At 49.5% G+C, this 21,088-nt stretch overlaps 1 protein-coding gene across 1 annotated transcript in view; it reads right to left on the bottom strand.

Moving 5' to 3' along the window:
• cdc40 (cell division cycle 40 homolog (S. cerevisiae)) overlaps positions 1 to 21,088 on the bottom strand; it is a 243,394-nt gene that overhangs the window by 9,185 nt on the left and 213,121 nt on the right. Inside the window, exons 13-14 of the mRNA XM_072500007.1 lie at positions 20,375 to 20,451; positions 7,332 to 7,476 (exon numbers count right to left, since the gene is read on the bottom strand). Of these exons, the coding sequence (XP_072356108.1) occupies positions 7,332 to 7,476; positions 20,375 to 20,451 (222 nt within the window). The remainder of the gene's footprint in view (positions 1 to 7,331; positions 7,477 to 20,374; positions 20,452 to 21,088) is intronic.

Genomic DNA, 21,088 nt, shown 5'->3' with positions numbered 1-21,088 from the left:
GTAATATTGTCGGGGTTATCTTTGAAGTAAGGGGTGTTAAGAGATCCAATGTTTATTTAAGAGGTTAAGTTGAGTTCATGGAATAAACATTGTTTTGTGTTTAAAAACCCACGTGTCCATAATTGTAATCCCACACCGAGGGAACAAGCCTTGTGCTCGGAAAAGCAACAATAGCATTAAAGAGAGAAGTTGGTTGAACTCCATGATACATTTTGGGGTTCTGAAAACACCTCTTCCATAACACTGAACATTAACTATGGTGTTCCATTTTCACATTTGTTCCAAACAGCAACAGTTAACACAACGTTCAGACAATTGTCTGACACACAACATGCATTTCAAAGGAAAATTGAATCCTTTTAAAAAAAATATTTTATTGAAAATTTTTGGTCAACCATCACAGTACATTGTGCATCCTTTACACAATAATATAACAGTATAAATAACAATGACCTGTTTTATAAACAAAGAATAAATAATATATAACAAAAACGAAAACTAAAACTAAATGACAACTGCCTTGTCTCAGATAAACACTCTCCAAAAATATGATTTAACAGTCCAATATACAATTATTTATAGCAACGACCTATACATATTATACATATATATTAACAACCCTGAGAGTCCTTCTGGTTCCTCCCCCCCCCCCTGGGCTGCTGCTGCTGCTGCCTTCTTTTCCATTCCCTCTATCTTTCTGTGAGGTATTCGACGAACGGTTGCCACCGCCTGGTGAACCCTTGAGCCGATCCCCTTAGGACGAACTTAATCCGTTCCAGCTTTATAAACCCTGCCATGTCATTTATCCAGGTCTCCACCCCTGGGGGCTTGGCTTCCTTCCACATCAACAGTATCCTGCGCCGGGCTACTAGGGACGCAAAGGCCAAAACATCGGCCTCTCTCGCCTCCTGCACTCCCGGCTCTTGTGCAACCCCAAATATAGCCAACCCCTAGCTTGGTTCGACCTGGACCCCCACTACTTTCGAAAGCACCTTTGTCACCCCCACCCAGAACCCCTGTAGTGCCGGACATGACCAGAACATGTGGGTGTGATTCGCTGGGCTTCTCGAGCATCTCGCACACCTATCCTCTACCCCAAAAAATTTACTGAGCCGTGCTCCAGTCATATGCGCCCTGTGTAACACCTTAAATTGAATCAGGCTTAGCCTGGCACACGAGGACGATGAGTTTACCCTACTTAGGGCATCCGCCCACAGCCCCTCCTCAATCTCCTCCCCCAGCTCTTCTTCCCATTTCCCTTTCAGCTCATCTACCATAATCTCCCCCTCGTCCCTCATTTCCCTATATATATCTGACACCTTACCGTCCCCCACCCATGTCTTTGAGATCACTCTGTCCTGCACTTCATGCGTCGGGAGCTGCGGGAATTCCCTCACCTGTTGCCTCACAAAAGCCCTCAGTTGCATATACCGGAATGCATTCCCTTGGGGCAACCCATATTTCTCGGTCAGCGCTCCCAGACTTGCGAACTTCCCATCCATAAACAGATCTTTCAGTTGCGTTACTCCTGCTCTTTGCCATATTCCAAATCCCCCGTCCATTCTCCCCGGGGCAAACCTATGGTTATTTCTTATCGGGGACCCCACCAAGGCTCCCGTCTTTCCCCTATGCCGTCTCCACTGTCCCCAAATTTTCAAAGTCGCCACCACCACCGGGCTTGTGGTGTATTTCTTCGGTGAGAACGGCAATGGGGCCGTCACCATAGCTTGTAGGCTAGTCCCCCTACAGGACGCCCTCTCCAATCTCTTCCACGCCGCTCCCTCCTCTTCTCCCATCCACTTACTCACCATTGAGATATTGGCAGCCCAGTAGTACTCACTTAGGCTCGGTAGTGCCAGCCCCCCCTATCCCTACTACGCTGTAAAAATCCCTTCCTCACTCTCAGGGTCTTCCCGGCCCACACAAAACTCATGATACTCTTTTCGATCCTTTTGAAAAAAGCCTTCGTGATCACCACCGGGAGGCACTGAAACACAAAGAGGAATCTCGGGAGGACTACCATTTTAACCGCCTGCACCCTCCCTGCCAGTGACAGGGATACCACTACATATAACAACAAATCATCCGCATACAGAGATACCCGGTGTTCTTCTCCTCCTCTAAGTACTCCCCTCCACTTCTTGGAACCCCTCAATGCTATTGCCAGGGGCTCAATCGCCAGTGCAAACAATAATGGGGACAGAGGGCATCCCTGCCTTGTCCCTCTATGGAGCCGAAAGTATGCAGATCCCCGTCCATTCGTGACCACACTCGCCACTGGGGCCCTATACAACAGCTGCACCCATCCAACATACTCATCTCCAAAACCAAATCTCCTCAGCACCTCCCACAGATAATCCCACTCCACTCTATCAAATGCTTTCTCGGCATCCATCGCCACCACTATCTCCGCTTCCCCCTCTGGTGGGGGCATCATCATTACCCCTAGCAGCCTCCGTATATTCGTATTCAGCGGTCTCCCCTTCACAAACCCAGTTTGGTCCTCATGAACCACCCTCGGGACACAATCCTCTATCCTCATTGCCATTACCTTGGCCAGAATCTTAGCGTCTACATTTAGGAGGGAAATAGGTCTATAGGACCCGCATTGCAGCGGGTCCTTTTCCTTCTTTAGGAGAAGCGATATCGTTGGCTCAGACATAGTCGGGGGCAGCTGTCCCCTTTCCTTTGCCTCATTAAAGGTCCTCATCAGTAGCGGGGCGAGCAAGTCCACATATTTCCTGTAAAATTCAACTGGGAATCAATCCGGTCCCGGAGCCTTCCCCGCCTGCATGCTCCTAATTCCTTTCACTACTTCCTCTATTTCAATCTGTACTCCCAGTCCCACCCTTTCCTGCTCCTCCACCTTGGGAAATTCCAGCCGGTCCAGAAAGCCCATCATTCTCTCCCTCCCATCCGGGGGTTGAGCTTCGTATAATTTTTTATAAAATGCCTTGAACACTCCATTCACTCTCTCCGCTCCCCGCTCCATTTCTCCTTCCTCATCCCTCACTTCCCCTATTTCCCTCGCTGCTCCCCTTTTCCTCAATTGGTGGGCCAGCAACCTGCTCGCCTTCTCCCCATATTCGTACTGTACACCCTGTGCCTTCCTCCACTGTGCCTCTGCAGTACCCGTTGTCAGCAAGTCAAATTCTACGTGTAGCCTTTGCCTTTCCCTGTACAGTCCCTCCTCCGGTGCCTCCGTATATTGCCTATCCACCCTCAGAAGTTCTTGCAGCAACCGCTCCCATTCCCTACTCTCCTGCTTTCCTTCATGTGCCCTTATTGATATCAGCTCCCCTCTAACCACTGCCTTCAGCGCCTCCCAGACCACTCCCACCTGGACCTCCCCATTATCATTGAGTTCCAAGTACTTTTCAATGCACCCCCTCACCCTTAGACACATCCCCTCATCTGCCATTAGTCCCATGTCCATTCTCCAGGGTGGGCGCCCTTCTGTTTCCTCCCCTATCTCCAAGTCCACCCAATGTGGAGCGTGATCCGAAATGGCTATAGCCGTATACTCCGTTCCCCTCACCTTCGGGATCAACGCCCTTCCCAAAACAAAAAAGTCTATTCGCGAATAGACTTTGTGGACATAGGAGAAAAACAAAAACTCCTTACTCCTAGGTCTGCTAAATCTCCACGGGTCTACTCCTCCCATCTGCTCCATAAAATCTTTAAGCACTTTGGCTGCTGCCGGCCTCCTTCCAGTCCTGGACCTCGACCTGTCCAGCCCTGGTTCCAACACCGTATTGAAATCTCCCCCCATTACCAACTTTCCCACCTCTAGGTCCGGGATGCGTCCTAGCATACGCCTCATAAAATTGGCATCATCCCAGTTCGGGGCATATACGTTTACCAAAACCACCGTCTCCCCCTGTAGTTTGCCACTCACCATCACGTATCTGCCCCCGCTATCCGCCACTATAGTCTTTGCCTCAAACATTACCCGCTTCCCCACCAATATAGCCACCCCCCTGTTTTTCGCATCTAGCCCCGAATGGAACACCTGCCCCACCCAACCTTTGCGTAGTCTCACCTGGTCTATCAGTTTCAAGTGCGTTTCCTGTAACATAACCACGTCTGCCTTAAGTTTCTTAAGGTGTGCGAGTACCCGTGCCCTCTTTATCGGTCAGTTCAGCCCTCTCACGTTCCACGTGATCAGCCGGGTTGGGGGGCTTTTTACCCCCCCTTGTCGATTAGCCATCCCCTTTTTCCAGCTCCTCACCCGGTTCCCGCACAGCTGTGTCCCCCCCCAGGCGGTGCCCCCCCCACCCATCCCACCCCATGCCAGCTCCCCCCTCTCCCAGCAGCAGCAGCCCAATAATTCCCCCCTCCCACCCCCCCGCTAGATCCCCCACTAGCGTAGTTACACCCCCCATGTTGCTCCCAGAAGTCAGCAAACTCTGGCCGACCTCGGCTTCCCCCCGTGACCTTGGCTCGCACCGTGCGACGCCCCTCCTTCCTGCTTCCCTATTCCCGCCATGATTATCATAGCGCGGGAACCGAGCCCGCGCTTCCCCCTTGGCCCCGCCCCCAATGGCCAACGCCCCATCTCCTCCACCTCCTTTCCTCCCCCCACCACCTCCTGTGGAAGAGAGAAAAGTTACCACATCGCAGGATTAATAACATAAAACTCCTCTTTCCCCCCTTTTTACCCCCCTCTTCGCCCCCCATACTCGCCCCACCACTTTGTTTCAAACGTTTTTTTTTAATAACCCGCTCATTCCAATTTTTCTTCCACGATAAAAGTCCACGCCTCATCCGCCGTCTCAAAGTAGTGGTGCCTCCCTTGATATGTGACCCACAGTCTTGCCGGTTGCAGCATTCCGAATTTTATCTTCTTTTTGTGAAGCATCGCCTTGGCCCGATTAAAGCTCGCCCTCCTTCTCGCCACCTCCGCACTCCAGTCTTGGTATACGTGGATCACCGCGTTCTCCCACTTACTGCTCCGAGTTTTCTTTGCCCATCTAAGGACCATCTCTCTATCCTTAAAACGGAGGAATCTCACCACTATGGCTCTAGGAATTTCTCCTGCTCTCGGTCCTCGCGCCATCACTCGATATGCTCCCTCCACCTCCAGCGGACCCGCCGGGGCCTCCGCTCCCATTAACGAGTGCAGCATCGTGCTCACATATGCCCCGACGTCCGCTCCCTCCGCACCTTCAGGAAGACCAAGAATCCTTAGGTTGTTCCTCCTCGCGTTGTTCTCCAGCGCCTCCAGCCTTTCCACACATCGTTTATGGTGTGCCTCGTGCATCTCCGTCTTCACCACCAGGCCCTGTATGTCGTCCTCATTCTCGGCAGCCTTTGCCTTCACGACCCGAAGCTCCCGCTCCTGGGTCTTTTGCTCCTCCTTTAGCCCTTCGATCGCCTGTAATATCGGGGCCAACAGCTCCTTCTTCATTTCCTTTTTGAGTTCTTCCACGCAGCGTTTCAAAAACTCGTGTTGTTCAGGGCCCCATATTAAACTGCCACCTTCCGATGCCATCTTGGTTTTTGCTTGCCTTCCTTGCCGCTGCTCTAAAGGATCCACCGCAATCCGGCCACCTTCCTCTCCTTTTTTCATCCGTATCCAGGGGGGATTCCCTTCTGGTTCACCGCACAGAATTTTTTAGCCGTTAAAATTGCCGTTGGGGCTCTTATTAAGAGCCCAAAAGTCCGTTCCACCGGGAGCTGCCGAAACGTGCGACTCAGCTGGTCATCGCCGCACCCGGAAGTCCGGAAAATTGAATCCTTGTATGTCTGCTAATAAATATCAGGCCAAGGAATAGAGACATTTAATTTGTGAGTAGCTGTAAAATAGAGAGTTCAAGCTTTAAACACTGCAAACCACCCCGTACCGGCCTCCCCGAACAGGCGCCGGAATGTGGCGACTAGGGGCTTTTCACAGTAACTTCATTGAAGCCTACTTGTGACAATAAGTGATTATTATCATTACCTACATCAATGAAGGCCCAATCTCTCAACCTTGCCTGAAGTGTGGTGTGATCCTCAGGTTAAATCACCACCAGTCAGCACTCTCCCCCCACCCTCAAAAGATAAAGCAGGCGATGGTCATCTGGCGGCTTTACTTTACTTCCATGGAGCTATTGGGTACAAATTTCCAAGATTTTGATCCAACAATGAAGAATGAACAGAGATATATTTCCAAGCCAGGATGGTCTGGGACTTGGAGGGGAATTCTGAGGCAGCAGTGCACCCATAATTCAGCTGACCTTGTCCTTCAAAATGATAGAGGCTGCAGATTCGGATTTGGCTGTTGAAGAATTGTTGATGAGTTCCAGTCACATTGCACGGCTGGTGTAGGGGGTGAACATTTAAGATGATGGATTGAATTACAGGATTGTTGCTGCACAGAAAGAGGCTATTTGGCATTTTGTGTCTGCACTGGCTCTCCAAATGAACATCATGGGCGGATTCTCCATCAGCAGGATCCTCCGTCTTGCCGTCAGTGCACTCACGCCCGCGGAGTTCCCGACGGTGTGGAGGTGCCGACATTGGGAAACCGGGACGGAGAACTCCGGTGCCGGCAGGGGCGCATCGCACCAGAAAATGGGTGTGGCGGGATGGAGAATTCCGCCTTATGACTTGCTTCAATTCAAATAATCATCTAACGCCTCGATTGAACCTGCCTCCACCACACTCCCAGGCAGTGCATTCCAGGCCCAAACCACATTAAATTTGCTTCTTTTGCAAATCACTTTAAATCTGTGCTCTTTCATTCGGAATCCTTTTACGAGCGGGAACAGTTTTGCTGATCTGCTCTGTCCAGACCCCTCATAATTTTGAATATCTCTATCAAACCTACTCCTCAAAGAATCTCTACTGTGCAGAAGGAAGCCATTCAGCCCATTGAATCTGTACTGACCCTCTGAAAGAGCACCCTACCTAGGCCCATTTAACCACCCTATCCCAGTAACACCTAACCTGTACATCCCCAGACACTAAGGGATAAGTTTATCATGACCAATCCACCTAACCTGCACATCTTTTACTGTGGGAAGAAACCCATGCAGACACGGGGAGAAAGTGCAAACTTTGCATAGTCAGTTAACCAAGGTCAGAATTGAACCCAGGTCCCTGGCGCTGCGAGGCAGCAGTCCTAACTACTGTGCCATCCTCCTAGCCTTCTTCTCTCCAGAGGAAACAGTCCCAACCTCTCCAATCTATCCTCATAATTGGGTGTTGATCAAGCTGGACTGTTGTTGAAGCTGTACTCATCCAGGCCAATGGGCAGTCCTCCATTACTTGAAAAATATATTAAAATACAACAGTGAAATGGAACTGAATTCACCATAAACAAAAGTCACAACTGATAAACTCACCTCATATCAGGTGAAAAATCCACCTGACAGGCATAACCTGCCACCATATGGCCCTTGAAGATTTTTTTCTTGTTCAGTCTAAATCTGTTTTGAGCTCCAAAGATTAGAATTTGGTTGTCCATTGATTGGCATGCCAGCCACTTGCCTAGACAGGAAACAAAGACAGTATTAATCAGGTTTTTTTTTTTTACAGACATGTATACATTTGTTGGGTATATTTATCCAGGCTGATCCAAGATGGGATGTACACGCAAGTTCTATTTGGTAAGGACACCAACAGCCAAGTGTACATTCTTTGTAAGCTAGAATACCATTCCCTCTCAAGCAATGATCTTGTAACCACTGTTCATTCATTTGCCCTGTACTGGACTACAGGCCACCTGTATTGGTCAAGTGGACACAAAGCAACAAATGCAAAGCTATTGAGTGTTCAGAAAAGTGCTGCAAAGTTATTCTTGGGTCTAATTACCATAGTTACTTCGATGGTTTACACAAGGGCAGCACGGTAGCATAGTGGTTAGCACAATTGCTTCACAGCTCCAGGGTCCCAGGTTCAATTCCCGGCTTGGGCCACTGTTTGTGCAGAGTCTGCACGTTCTCCCCATGTGCGCGTGGGTTTCCTCCGGGTGTTCCGGTTTCCTCCCACAGTCCAAAGATGTGCAGGTTAGGTGGATTGGCCATGCTTAATTGCCCTTAGTGTCCAAAATTGCCCTTAGTGTTGGGTGGGGTTACTGGGTTATGGGGATAGGGTGGAGGTGTGGGCTTGGGTAGGGTGCTCTTTCCAAGAGCCAGTGCAGACTCGATGGGCCGAATGGCCTCCTTCTGCACTGTTGATTCTATGATTCTATGAACTGCGGTTTGGAGATACTTGAGATCAGACACGATCAACGCTGCCAATCTTTGGTGAGAACATTGCCGGTCTCTAAACTTCGTTATTTGTTACCTGCAGACATGATCCCACAGTGGATACCGGCTGTGGAACTGAAAACAATCAACTGAATTAAGAGGTAAAATGGCAAGATTTAAGAATAACCCAATGCACGTCCACACAACAAACTGTAATGACTTAGAATGTTGAAATGAAAATGAAATGAAATGAAAATCGCTTATTGTCACAAGTAGGCTTCAAATGAAGTTACTGTGAAAGCCCCTAGTCGTCACATTCTGGCGCCTGTTCGGGGAGGCTGTTACGGGAAATGAACCGTGCTGCTGGCCTGTTTTCAACATGTTTCCAAAGCCAGCGATTTAGCCCTGTGCTAAACAATTTAGCGATTTAGCCCTGTTGATAACTTAAAGAGCCTAATCTGATGATTGGCACATTCCTCTGTTCTTTCTACAACTTTTTGTATTTTTCTTGGATGATTGATTGCAAAGCTTGTTTCAATTCGCTCTTGGCCAGGATTGAAGTTGATTTTTAAATAAATAAACCTATAAATTGAAATTAGTAAAAACAATTACTTTTTAATGCTCGTTATAAACTCCTGCAACTGCCAACTTCAAATTACTTTCAGAAATAATGTTTGAATTTCTTTACCTCCCTCTATTTATTTTTCATAAACTTATAAGATGAGTAAACAAGTAAGGGGTGGGAGAAGGGATATATGAAATGTAAGCAGCCCAAATGTGAACAGAACAGGACGAAGGCAAAAGAATAAATAAGAGTTACAGTTACAGCAACCGTTAGTGTCAATAATAAAACGAGAGCTGGAGGCAATTGTGTGTTCCAGAGGTTCAGGAGGCCATTTGGCCCATCGTGTCTGCACCGGTCTATCTAAGCCCACTCCTTCGTCCTATCCCTGTAAACCTGCACATTGATCATGGCCAATCCACCTAATCTGTACAACTGGAGCAGACATGGGAAGAATGTGCAGACTCCATGCAGTCACCCAAGGCCGGAATTGAATCCGGGTCCCAGGCGCTATGATGCAGCAGAATTAACCGCTGTGCCACTATGCACATAGTAGGGATTACTGGGGCATGGCTACAGATAAATCAGGATTTATCAAGAGAGTCAGCATGGTTTTATGAGTTCTTCGAAGATGGAACAAGCCAAGTAGATAATGGGATCCTGTAGATGTAGTATATTTGGATGTCCAGACGGCATTAAATAAGGTGCCACACAGAAGGTTAATACACAAGGCTAGATCACATGGGGTTAGGGGTAATTAATTAGCTTTGACGGAAGACTGGCTGACAGACAGAGTCGGGATAAATGGGTAATTTTCTGGATGGCAAGACGTAACTTGCAGGATGCCACAGGGTTTGGTCCTTGGACCCCAACGATTTATAATCTATATTAACAACTTGGATACAGGGATAGAAGGCTCTATAGCCATATTTTCAGGTGTCACTAAAATAGGTGGGACAGTAAGTTGCAATGAAGAAACAGGGGCGTCATTCTCCAACCCCCCGCCGGGTTGGAGAATCACCGGGGGCTGCCGTGAATCCCGCCCCCGCTGGTTGCTGAAGTCTCCGGTACCGGATATTCGGCGGGGGCGGGAATCGGGCCGCGCCGATTGGCGGGACCCCCCGCTGGATTCTCCGGCCCAGGTGGGCCGAAGTCCCGCTGATAAATTGCCTGTCCCGTCGGCGTGGATTAAACCGCCTTTTGAACGGCGGGACAAGGCGGTGTGGGCGGACTACAGGGTCCTGGGGGGGGGGGGGGCGCGGGCCGATCTGGCCCCGGGGGGAGCCCCCATGGTGGCCTGGCCCGCGATCGGGGCCAACCGATCTGCGGGCGGGCCTGTGCCGTGGGGGCACTCTTTCCCTTCCGCCTCCGCCACGGTCTCCACCATGGCGGAGGCGGAAGAGACTCCCTCCACTGCGCATGCGTGGGAAACTGTCAGCGGTCGCTGACGCTCCCGCGCATACGCCGCCCGGGGATGTCATTTCCGCGCCAGCTGGCGGGGCAACAAAGGCCGTTTCCGCCAGCTGGTGGGGCGGAAATTCCTCCGGCGTTGGCCTAGCCCCTCAATGTTGGGACTCGGCCCCCAAAGATGCGGAGCATTCCGCACCTTTGGGGCGGCGCGATGCCCGTCTGATTGGCGCCGTTTTGGGCGCCAGTCGGCGGACATCGAGCCGTTTCGGGAGAATTTCGCCCCTGAACTTTACAAATGGATATAGATAGGTTAGGAGAGTGGGCCAAAATGTAGCAGATGGAGCTTAATGTGGATAAGTGAGAGATCATCCATTTTGGTTGGAATAATGGAAAGGCAACCCCAAGAGACATCGGGGTGCTCAGGTGTAGAGGGATCTGGATGTTCTAGTGCATGAGGCACAGAAAACTAGCATGCAGGTACAGCAGGTAATAAAGAAAGCAAATGGAATGTTGACATTTATAGCTAAAGGAATTGAGTATAAAGGTAAGGTAGTGTTGTTGCAACTGTACAGGGCATTGGTGAGACCACACCTGGAGTATTGTGCGCAGTTTTGGTCCCCTTATTTGAGGAAAGATGTAGTGGCATTGGAGGCAGTTCAGAGGAGGTTCATTAGGTTGATTCCAGAGATGAGGGGTTTTTCCTATGAAGAGACATTGAGCAGTTTAGGCCTATACTCTAGAGTTTAGAAGAATGAGGGGAGATCAAATTGAGGTATACAAGATGATAAAAGGTATGGATAAAGTAGACGTGGAGTGGATACTTCCTCTTGTGGGGCATTCTAGAATGAGAGATCATAGTCTCAGGATAAGGGGTAGCAAATTTACAGATGAAGAAAAACGACTTCTCCCAAAGGGTCGCAAATCTATGGAATTCGCTACCCCAGAGTGCAGTGGATGCTATGACAGTGAGTAAATTTGAGGAGTTAGACAGATTTTTAATTAGTAATAGGTTGAAGGGTTACTGAGAAAAGGCAGAACGGTGGAGTTGAGGCCACGATGAGATCAGCCATGATCGTATTGAATAGTGGAGCAGGCTAGAGAGGCTAAATTGCCTACTCCTGCTCCTAGTTCTTATGTTCTAAGAAAGAACTATCCTGTTTAATTCTACCTTCCAGCTCTTGCTCTGTAGTCCTGTAGGTAACAGCACTGCCAGCACAAATCTAGCGTGCTTGATTAGTAAGGGGATTTCTTGATTATTAAGGGATCAGAGATTATGGGGAGGCGGCATGAGGATGGGGTTGCGGAATATATCAGCCATGATTGAATGGCGGAGCAGGCTTGATGGGCTGAATGGCCCAATTCTGCTCCTTTACCTTATGGTCTTACAACATATTTAGAAAAGACAGAGGAGGAACATGGGGAGATGGAGTAGTAGTACTTATTTAAGATAACATAATGGTGGTTAAAAAAGGGACGCAGTGATCAGCAAGACAAAAATAGAATTTATATAAACAAGTTAATAAAGGATTGATCACACTAATAGGTGGAATCTACAGACCACCCAATGGTGGAAGGGGTGTGCAGCAATAGATTATGCAGACAGATTATGCAGCCAAAAATCTAGAATAATAATCACAAGGAATTTCCACTGATCTGATATTAAACTGGATAGAAGAGGTGGGTAAAGGGGATCAGGTTTTACAAATACAAAGTTTATAAGATTGTTAAGTTTTGGAACTGTCTTTCTAATTATGGGTAAAATGGAGGAGTGAATGGGGTCATATGACTTGCTCTGAATCCTATGTGACAATAAGCTTGGGTGGCTTGGTTGTAAAGGTTAAAGGGCCCAGGTTGTTTCACTGAGAAGGTGCAAGATGTTCACAACTGTAAACAATAACCACAGCCACTCTGCTAATGGTAGACAGCCTTTCAGTCTTCAAGAGTTGAATATTGTAGCACGTTTCGGAGGATGGGACTCGCACCCAAAAATGGGTGGATTGCTAACTCTAATCCCCACCATCATCATCCACTGTATAATATGGCAATCATCCAACTTACGTCTGCAGGGTGGGTTTTCAGCCCGCAACATCACTATATTGGTGTTCCCCACTCAATTCGAGATGGAGGGCGGGATGTCCAGTGACTGAATTCAAAGGCCATGACCTGGAAGGAGATTATGGTCACTAATGTAAAGAGGCACCTGGCACGATTCAGTGTCAGCTGCCCCTGCGATTTACTGCAGTCGAAAGCAAGAAGAAAGCTTTTGATTTCTGCAAACAATTCTCAGGAATTGGATGAAGTATTATTAATTTGAATGATGTTTGAAATTCTTCAGAGGCTTAAAATTAAGTGTTTTTGGCAGGGAACATTCTGATCATTTATATAATGTTAAAATCTGGATATTGAGCAACTTATTTGTTTTAACATGTTTTTCTCCATAGATGGCCGAGAGTAGGGGCAGAGGGAAGAAGGTCCTGAACCATCCTGTGATTTGATGGTGATTTTCTCTGAGCTCTCCTCAAGGCTGTGTCAACGAGGCATGAGGTTCTAATGCCAGTGGACGTGAAGAGAAAACTTTTAAAAAAATTTGTTCATGGGATGTGGGCGTGACTGGGCCAGCATTATCGCCCATCCCTGAGGCCATTTAAGAGTCAACCACACTGCTGTAAATCTGGAATCACATGTAGACCAGACCAGGTAAGGATGACAGATTTCCTTCCCTAAAGAACATTAGGGTTAGGGTTATCTGACTGCATGGATGGAGGTTACCACTGAGGTCATCAACACGAGCATCGTACGTTGAAGTTGGAGGCAATAGCATCGGTGTGGTCCCCGATCAGGGGTAACCACCAGTTTGTCCCGGGGAAGATGGACGGGGGGTTCCAAGGCTGGCATCGGGCGGGGATAAGAAGAATGGGGGACCTGTTCATTGACGGGACATTTGCGAGCCTAGGGGCACTGGAGGAGAAATTTGAGTTACCCCCGGGAAATGCATTTAGATATATGCAGGTGAGGGCTTTTGTGAGGCGACAGGTGAGGGAATTTCCGTTGCTCCCGGCACAAGAAGTTCAAGATAGGGTGATCTCGGGGGTATGGGTCGGGGAGGGCAAGGTGTCGGAAATATACCAAGAGATGAAAGAAGAGGGGGAAGCGCTAGTAGAAGAATTGAAAGGTAAATGGGAGGAGGAGCTGGGGGAGGAGATTGAGGAAGGGCTATGGGCTGATGCCCTGGGTAGGGTTAATACCTCCTCCTCGTGTGCCAGGCTCAGTCTGATACAATTTAAGGTGGTTCACAGAGCGCATTTGACGAGGGCGAGGCTGAGTAGGTTCTTTGGGGTAGAGGATAGATGTGAAAGATGTTCAGGGAGCCCGGCGAACCATGTCCATATGTTTTGGTCATGCCCGGCATTGGAGAGGTTCTGGAGAGGTGTGGCGGGAGTAATATCCCACGTGGTGAAAGTCCGGGTCAAGCCAAGCTGGGGACTAGCAATATTTGGAGTAGTGGATGAGCCGGGAGTGCAGGAGGCGAAAGAGGCCGGAATTCTGGCCTTTACGTCCCTAGTAGCCCGGCGAAGGGTCTTGCTATTGTGGAAGGAGGCGAAGCCCCCTAGCCTGGAGGCCTCGATTAACGACATGGCGGGATTCATAAAATTGGAGAGAATTAAGTTTGCTTTGAGAGGGTCTGCACAGGGGTTTTACAGGCGGTGGCAACCGTTCCTAGAATATCTCGCGGAGCATTAGAAGGTCGGTCAGCAGCAGCAGCAACCCTGGGGGGGGGGGGAAACGAGAGATTGTTTGAGGGGATGAATGAGCGGGAGATGGCATGGAGGGCAGGGAGAAACGGTACGTGCGGCCAAGAGCCAGTGTATAAAGCTATGTAAATATACCATCTTGCCATGTATATATCTTGCTCAGGGAGATTTTGTGTTATTTTGTTATGGGGGGGGGTTATTGTTTGTAAAGGGAAAAAATTGTGTTGTTAAAAAACCTTAATAAAAAATATTTTAAAAAAAAGTTGGAGGCAATGTTGAAGAGCCAAAATAACCTTTTGAGAAATGCAATGTCTATCAATGTACACAGAAGGTACAAGGAAGAAGGCTCGAGTCTGGAGTACCTCAGAGGCGAGGCAGCATTATACCTAAATGACACTGCCTGTGCCCTCTGAGAAGTGTCACTGTGGTTCCAGGAGGGATGGGCCTTGGCTGTAGACTTGTTAAGACTTGAGGAAGGTATAAATCTCGCTGCTAATAATTGTGCAGACTATGCTTTCCCCAGCGCTTGAACCCATGTTGAAATTGAAGTAATGAAAACAGAAAATGCTGGAAAAATCCAGCAAAGAAGTCATATAGACTCAAAACGGGATTCTCTCATAGACGAGATTATCCGTCCAGCGACGCGGCACCGGGCGGCCAACGGAATGCCATATTGCCTCGACAGTGGCGTGAATACGTTTCAGGTCGCAGCCTGGCATGCCCATGCAAATTGTATTGTAGTCGAGGCCATTCGCATATCATTAATGTGCCCAACCTGGCATTCACCGACCTCCCGCGTTACTTCGCCTCTGCCAGGCGGAATTACTGATGGCGAGATTCATTTGTGGTATTTAAAATCAGGAACTGGTCACAGTGGTTGCTGAGGAAGAGACAGCGGGTACAAAAAGTGTCCAACATTGCTATAGTGTGCTGATAGTTGTGCCGCTGGCCAGGGGGCGTCTGCCAGGGCCGGGGAGAGTAGCAGGGGTTAGCCAGGGGTTGGGCCATGGGGTTGGGGTGGCTGGGCATGGATCAGCCTACAAGGCAGCTATGCGGCTGCATATCCCACTGACTCCCTGATGAGAACTTAGCGCCACAGGTCGTGTGGGTGTCTCGACAGGCCTCCCCCCTAGGTACCCTCTGGTCCCAGCTGACCCATCAATGGGATGGCCGTGCTCCAGCGCAATCGGTTCCATCTTCTTGGCTGGGTGAGGAAGCGTGGGGAGTGGACTGCTTAAATGCTGCTCCGGCTCGTCAGGCTCTCCAGTGCTGATCCCGACCCTGTCGTATCACACGCCGGCATGCATTGAAGTTGCACTCGTTCCACGTGCCGTTGGTGTTAGCCCATTAGCGTGTCTTCAATTGCTCCGGGACCAGTGCTGCTTTCAGGGCCATAAAACACACACAATTTAATCCCGGTGTCAGCACTTAGTCTCTCATATGGAGAATTCCGCCAATTAGCTCTTTTTCTCTCTCCACAGATGCTGCCAATCCTGCTGAGGTTTTTGGGCATTTTCTGTTTCTATTTCAGATTTCCAGCTTCCGCAGTATTTCGCTTTTATTGAAATTAAGCTGCCTGAGAATAAGAATAAACATCATAGCATTTTCACATCCCATTTTAGAAAGAGCAGGCACAAATGCTTGGGATAGAAACAGGACTAGAGGTGGTGTGCCCGACCTGGCAATCCTCATGCTGTTGGAGGTGGAGGTTTTGCTGTTGTCATCCATGTACTGGAGGGCTTGATTGGCAAGGAAAAAATTGGAGGAAGGCCTCCAATTTGGTACACAGATGGGGATAAGGCCAATGGGAGGGTAAATTATGCCTAGCATGGCTACATGAATTATACACGAGTGGCTTATGCATTCAAAGGCTGTAATGATTCCTGGTAGAAACCTTGTGGGTATGTTATAAGTGATTTAATGGTTGCAAGGTGTCATATCTGATCATCCATATAGTGCTAACGATGTTGAATCTTGTGTCCTTGTATATCCCAACACTCTTTCTTCCATGTATTCCAGGTGAACCACCTTCTCCTGACCCTACCAGCCTGGAGGGACAGACGCTAACCTTCGAGGGTGGAGGAAGCCTCAGTGGTGTAGCATCATATCTTGCCTCTGTATTAATCACCAGCGCGGGTACTGGCACCTCGGCAGGGATTTAGCACAGCCGAATGAGGGCAAGCACAATTTGATAAGGACACCTCGTGCTTGCACGTGCAGCTGCTGGAGAGTGTGATAGAGTCGACCTTGGGAAGTCAGAGGAGTGCCGGGGTGATCCAGTGACTAAGTCCAAGTTGGATGATGAGCCTCTGGCATCATCTGTAAGGCGGCAGATGCTGGAGATCCAATGCGAGGTATGTGGAGGTTTGGCAGATATATCAGAGGAGTTGTGTGCTCTGACCCAGACTGGTATCTAATCAGGCCATGTGTTCTGCAGCTTTGTAACACCAAGTTTACACCATGGACAGACCGGCGAATGTCCTGGAGGGACAAACTGTCACTGACCTGTTTATCATCGTCCTCGGAGCTCAGACGTGCAGAGCCTGGTTACAGGGAGCCTGGACACTGAACCAGCTCCCGGGATCTCACAGGGAGGCCCAATTATCCTCGTGCCAGTGAATGAGCAGCAGCTGCTGCCATTTCAAAGCAACTCTCAGGGCAGCCTCTTCTCCGCTTCATCATTAGCACAGTCCACCTCAATTTCCATGGCAACTCAGCAGGGTCCTCAAAGCCTCAGCTGCAAAGAGGACGTCCGCTGAAGTCATCCATGGCAAGGGACAAGCACATCAGCAGCCTTTCTCCAGCAAGTGACGGGGGGGAAACTACACTGCAGCACATGGAGAAGAAAAGCTCTACAGCAGTCACAAACCAGGTCACGTGTGTGTTCCACTAATGGCCATTGCCCATTTGTTAACAAACCTTTATATATTATCCCTCATGCGGAGGTTGACGTTAACTATAATTAATTTATGAGATGTCGGAAGAAAAGATGCATGCATGTTCAGTAGTGAACGTTGGTCAAGATTCATCCATGCCTAAGGTCGATATGGTGAGTGTGTGACAAGATTTTCCCACATCCAGGCACCACAGCGGGCCCTCTCCTCCCCTAGCTCCAGCTCCACCCAATACGGGGCATGGTCTGAGATGGCTATGGCCGAATATTCCATGCCCTCCACCCTCGGAATTAGTGCCCTGCTCATAACGAAGAAGTCTATCTGGGAGTAGGCTTTATTGACGTGGGAAAAAAAAGAAAATTCCCTGGCCCCCCGGCCTGACAAACCTCCATGGGTCCACTCCTCCCATCTGGTCCATAAACCCCTCAGCACCTTGGCCGCCGCCGGCCTCTTACCCGTCCTGGACCTGGAGCAGTCCAATGCTGGATCCAGTATCGTGTTGAAGTCCCTCCCCCATTATCAAGCTCCCTGCCTCCAGGTCCGGAATCCGGCCCAACATGCGCCGCATAAATCCGGCATCGTCCCAATTTGGGGCACATACATTCACTAATACCACCCGCACCCCCTGCAGCTTACCACTCACCATCACATACCTACCTCCATTGTCTGCCACGATGTTCAGCGCCTCAAACGACACCCGCTTCCCCACCAAAACCGCCACCCCTCGATTCTTTGCGTCCAACCCAGAGTGGAAAACCTGCCCTGCCCACCCCTTTCTCAGCCTAACCTGATCTGCCACCCTCAAATGCGTCTCCTGGAGCATAACCACATCTGCCTTCAGGTGCGCGAACACACGGGCCCTCTTGACTGGCCCGTTCAGGCCTCTCACATTCCAAGTTATCAGCCGGATCAAGGGTCTTCCCGCGACCCCCCCCTCCACTCCCTCCCCTGCCGATTAGCCATCCCCTTTTCTAGGCCAGCCACGTGCACTCTCCATTCCCCCCAGCGGCAGACCCCCGCCCCGACTCTCTCTCCGAGCTCCAGCTCACCTTTGGCCAATGCAGCACCAACCCAATCCCCCCCCCCTCCCCCCAAAGCTAGGTCCCCCCCTAGCTGCGTTGCTCCCCCCATAACACTCCCGTAAGTCAGCTGACTTCTGCTGACCCCGGCCACTCCCGCCACGCCATCGACCCCCCAGTGTGGTAGTCCCCCCCCTGCCCCTCCTGTCCATCAGTGGGCGCTCCTCTCCAACACCGCCCTTCCCCCCCGGCCCTGCCCCCTTCCTTCCCTAGCGCGGGAAAAAGCCCGCGCTTTCCATCAGACCGGCCCTGTCCTCTCTGGCGCATCTCCCTTTTGCGGCCTAATCCCAGCTCCCCCACCTCGGGCCTCCCATCTCCCCTCCCCCCAACGGGGCACCGTCCTTCCAACAACCGACGCCCACACTCTCACAAAACCCCCCATTCAAATCAATTCACCCTACCCCACCCAGCACCCAAGCAAACTATACAGAACAGAACAGAACATCCCCCAAAGCACAGTAACCACAGTAGCCCCCCGCGACCTCCCCATACAACCGACCCTCAGTCCGTGTCCAACTTTTCGGCCTGAATAAAGGTCCATGCCTCCTCCGGCGTCTCAACGTAATGGTGCCGGTCCTTAAACGTGACCCACAGTCGCGCCGGCTGCAGCACCCCGAATTTCACCCCCTTCCGATGCAGAGCCGCCTTAGCCCGATTGTACCCGGCCCTCTTCTTGGCCACCTCTGCGCTCCAGTCCTGGTATATACGGACCTCTGCATTCTCCCACCTGCTGCTCCGTTCCTTTTTTACCCATCTTAGGACACACTCCCTGTCCACCAAGCGGTGGAACCGCACCAATACCGACCGCGGCGGCTCGTTAGACGTGGGCTTCTTCGCCAGGACTCGGTGGGCCCCATCCAGCTCCAGGGGCCTCGGGAAGGCACCCGCGCCCATCAACGTGTTCAGCATCGTGACCACATATGCTCCAGCATCCGATCCCCCCACTCCCTCCGGGAAACCCAGAATCCACAGATTCTTCCTCCTCGACCGATTCTCCATGTCCTCGAACTTCTCCTGCCATTTCTTATGCAGTGCCTCGTGCGCCTTCACCTTCAACGCCAGGCCCAATATCTTGTCCTCATTCTTCGAGGCCTTCTGCCGCACCGCCCGGATCACCGCCCCTTGGGCCTTCTGGGTCTCGACCAGCTTGTCGATCGAAGCCTTCATCGGCTCCAGCAGCTCTGCTTTCCAATTCCGTGAAGCAGCGCTTGAGAAACTCCTGCTGCTCTTGCGCCCACGCTGGCTGGTCTCCACCCGCCGCCATCTTGGCTTTCCTCCCTCGCACTTTTCGCTGCACCAGAATTACTTTTTTCACCGCTCCACTCCTGGTCCAATCCATACAGTGCCGGGGAAATCGTACTGTCACCTTCCCACACTGGGAACCGTCGAACAAAGGCAGCTGGGGCCCCTCAAAAGAGCCCAAAAGTCAATTTCTGGCGGAAGCTGCCGAACGTGTGACTTAGCTCAGCATAGCCGCAACCGGAAGTCCTAATGTTTCCTCTTGTGGGGAATAGCAAAACTAAAAGCCATCAATTTAAGATAGTCACCAAGATATCCAATAGGGAATTCAGAAAAAACTTCCTTTCCCAAAGAGTAGTAAGAATGTGAAACTTGCTACTGCAGAGAGAAGTTGAAGTGAATAGTATAGATGTACTTAAGGGGGTGCTAGTCAAGCACACACGGGAGAAGGGGATAGATGGTAGGATGGTAAATTTAAATGAGCCTCATCCTTCCTCCATCTTTGTAACCTCCTTCAGCCCTAAAAACCTTTCTGATCTCTGCGTTCCCTTTATTCTGGCCTCTTGCGTATCCTTGATTTTAACCATCCAGAACTGGCAGTGGTGCTGGCAATTGCCTAGCCCTCAAGTTCCAGAATTACTTCCCTACACCCCTCTGCCCTGCCACTTCACTTTCTGCCTTTATGGTACTTTTGATAATCTGTTCCAGTACCTCCTTACGTGACCTCAATGGTAAATACTGTTTGACTGCACCCTTGCAAAATGTCTCAAGACATTTCACTATAGAAATGAAAGTTGTTGCTGGGATCAGCTCTGTTAAAAATATACCATAGCATCGAACAGTATTTTTTTCTATTAACATAGAACATACATACAGTGCAGAAGGAGGCCATTCGGCCCATCCAATTCTGCACCAACCCACTTAAGCCCTCACCCACCCTATCCCTGTAACCCAATAACCCCTCCTAACCTTTTTTGGACACTAAGGGCAATTTAGCATGGCCAATCCACCTAACCTGCACGTCTTTGGACTGTGGGAGGAAACTGGAGCACCTGGAGGAAACCCACGCAGACACGGGGAGAACGTGCAGACTCCGCACAGACAGTGACCCAGCAGGGAATCGAACCTGGGACCCTGGCGCTGTGAAGCCACAGTGCTATCAACTTGTGCTACCGTGCTGCCCAACTTGTACTACCGTGCTGGCCTTGTGAAGTGGGGCTTAATGATCAGGATGACAAGTGCAAAAATTAGACAAACTCACCATTTGGTGACAACGTTACGGCTGGCATGGAATGCATACTTGGCTCAGCAATGTACTTGAAGTCCACAGGAATGTCCCTGTAAGATAGAAAGAAAGACTGATAAGCAAATAGGAAAATGCCCTGTTTAAAGTCCTACTAAGGTTCAGACTATTCAACCAGTCTATCGGTGTCCCAGAGAATGTGCTGAGCAAAAATTCAAAAACACAAAGCGTGTGCTCACACAAAAGCTAAACTGTCAAAGTGATGAATAAATAGATAAAAGCTCCAAGAGGAAGTCTCAACTGTTTTTTTATTGTTCAACACAGCAACAATTTTGTTCTGTACAGAGAAACAAAGAGAACAAAGTGTACGTCGCTCATTGGAGCATCACATTAGAGCGACAAAGCAGCCCATGAAAGGAAAGAAAAAGAGATGATTGTTGAACAAGTAGATAATGCAAACAGCTGATGAACCACTTCGCATGAAACTACTGCAATTATTAGAGTGCTATGAGAGACATAGATGATGGATATTCCTAAGGCATTTATTTTGTTGGATAGAAAATGCTCACAAATTTAAACATAATGGTTACAGTTGTGCTAAAATAATGAATGTTAAAATCCTCCCTCTGCAATTGAAGCATTTAATTTGGAATTGCTCAAGGGTTAAAAGTGCATAAAAGTAGTCAAAATTGACAATTTCCTTTAAAATACATTGCAATAAAATATATAATA

Source organism: Scyliorhinus torazame, chromosome 4 (genome assembly GCF_047496885.1).
Source record: "Scyliorhinus torazame isolate Kashiwa2021f chromosome 4, sScyTor2.1, whole genome shotgun sequence".
Taxonomy (NCBI): domain Eukaryota; kingdom Metazoa; phylum Chordata; class Chondrichthyes; order Carcharhiniformes; family Scyliorhinidae; genus Scyliorhinus; species Scyliorhinus torazame.
Note: the sequence above shows the minus strand (reverse complement) of the source record. Positions and strands in the feature narration are given on the sequence as shown.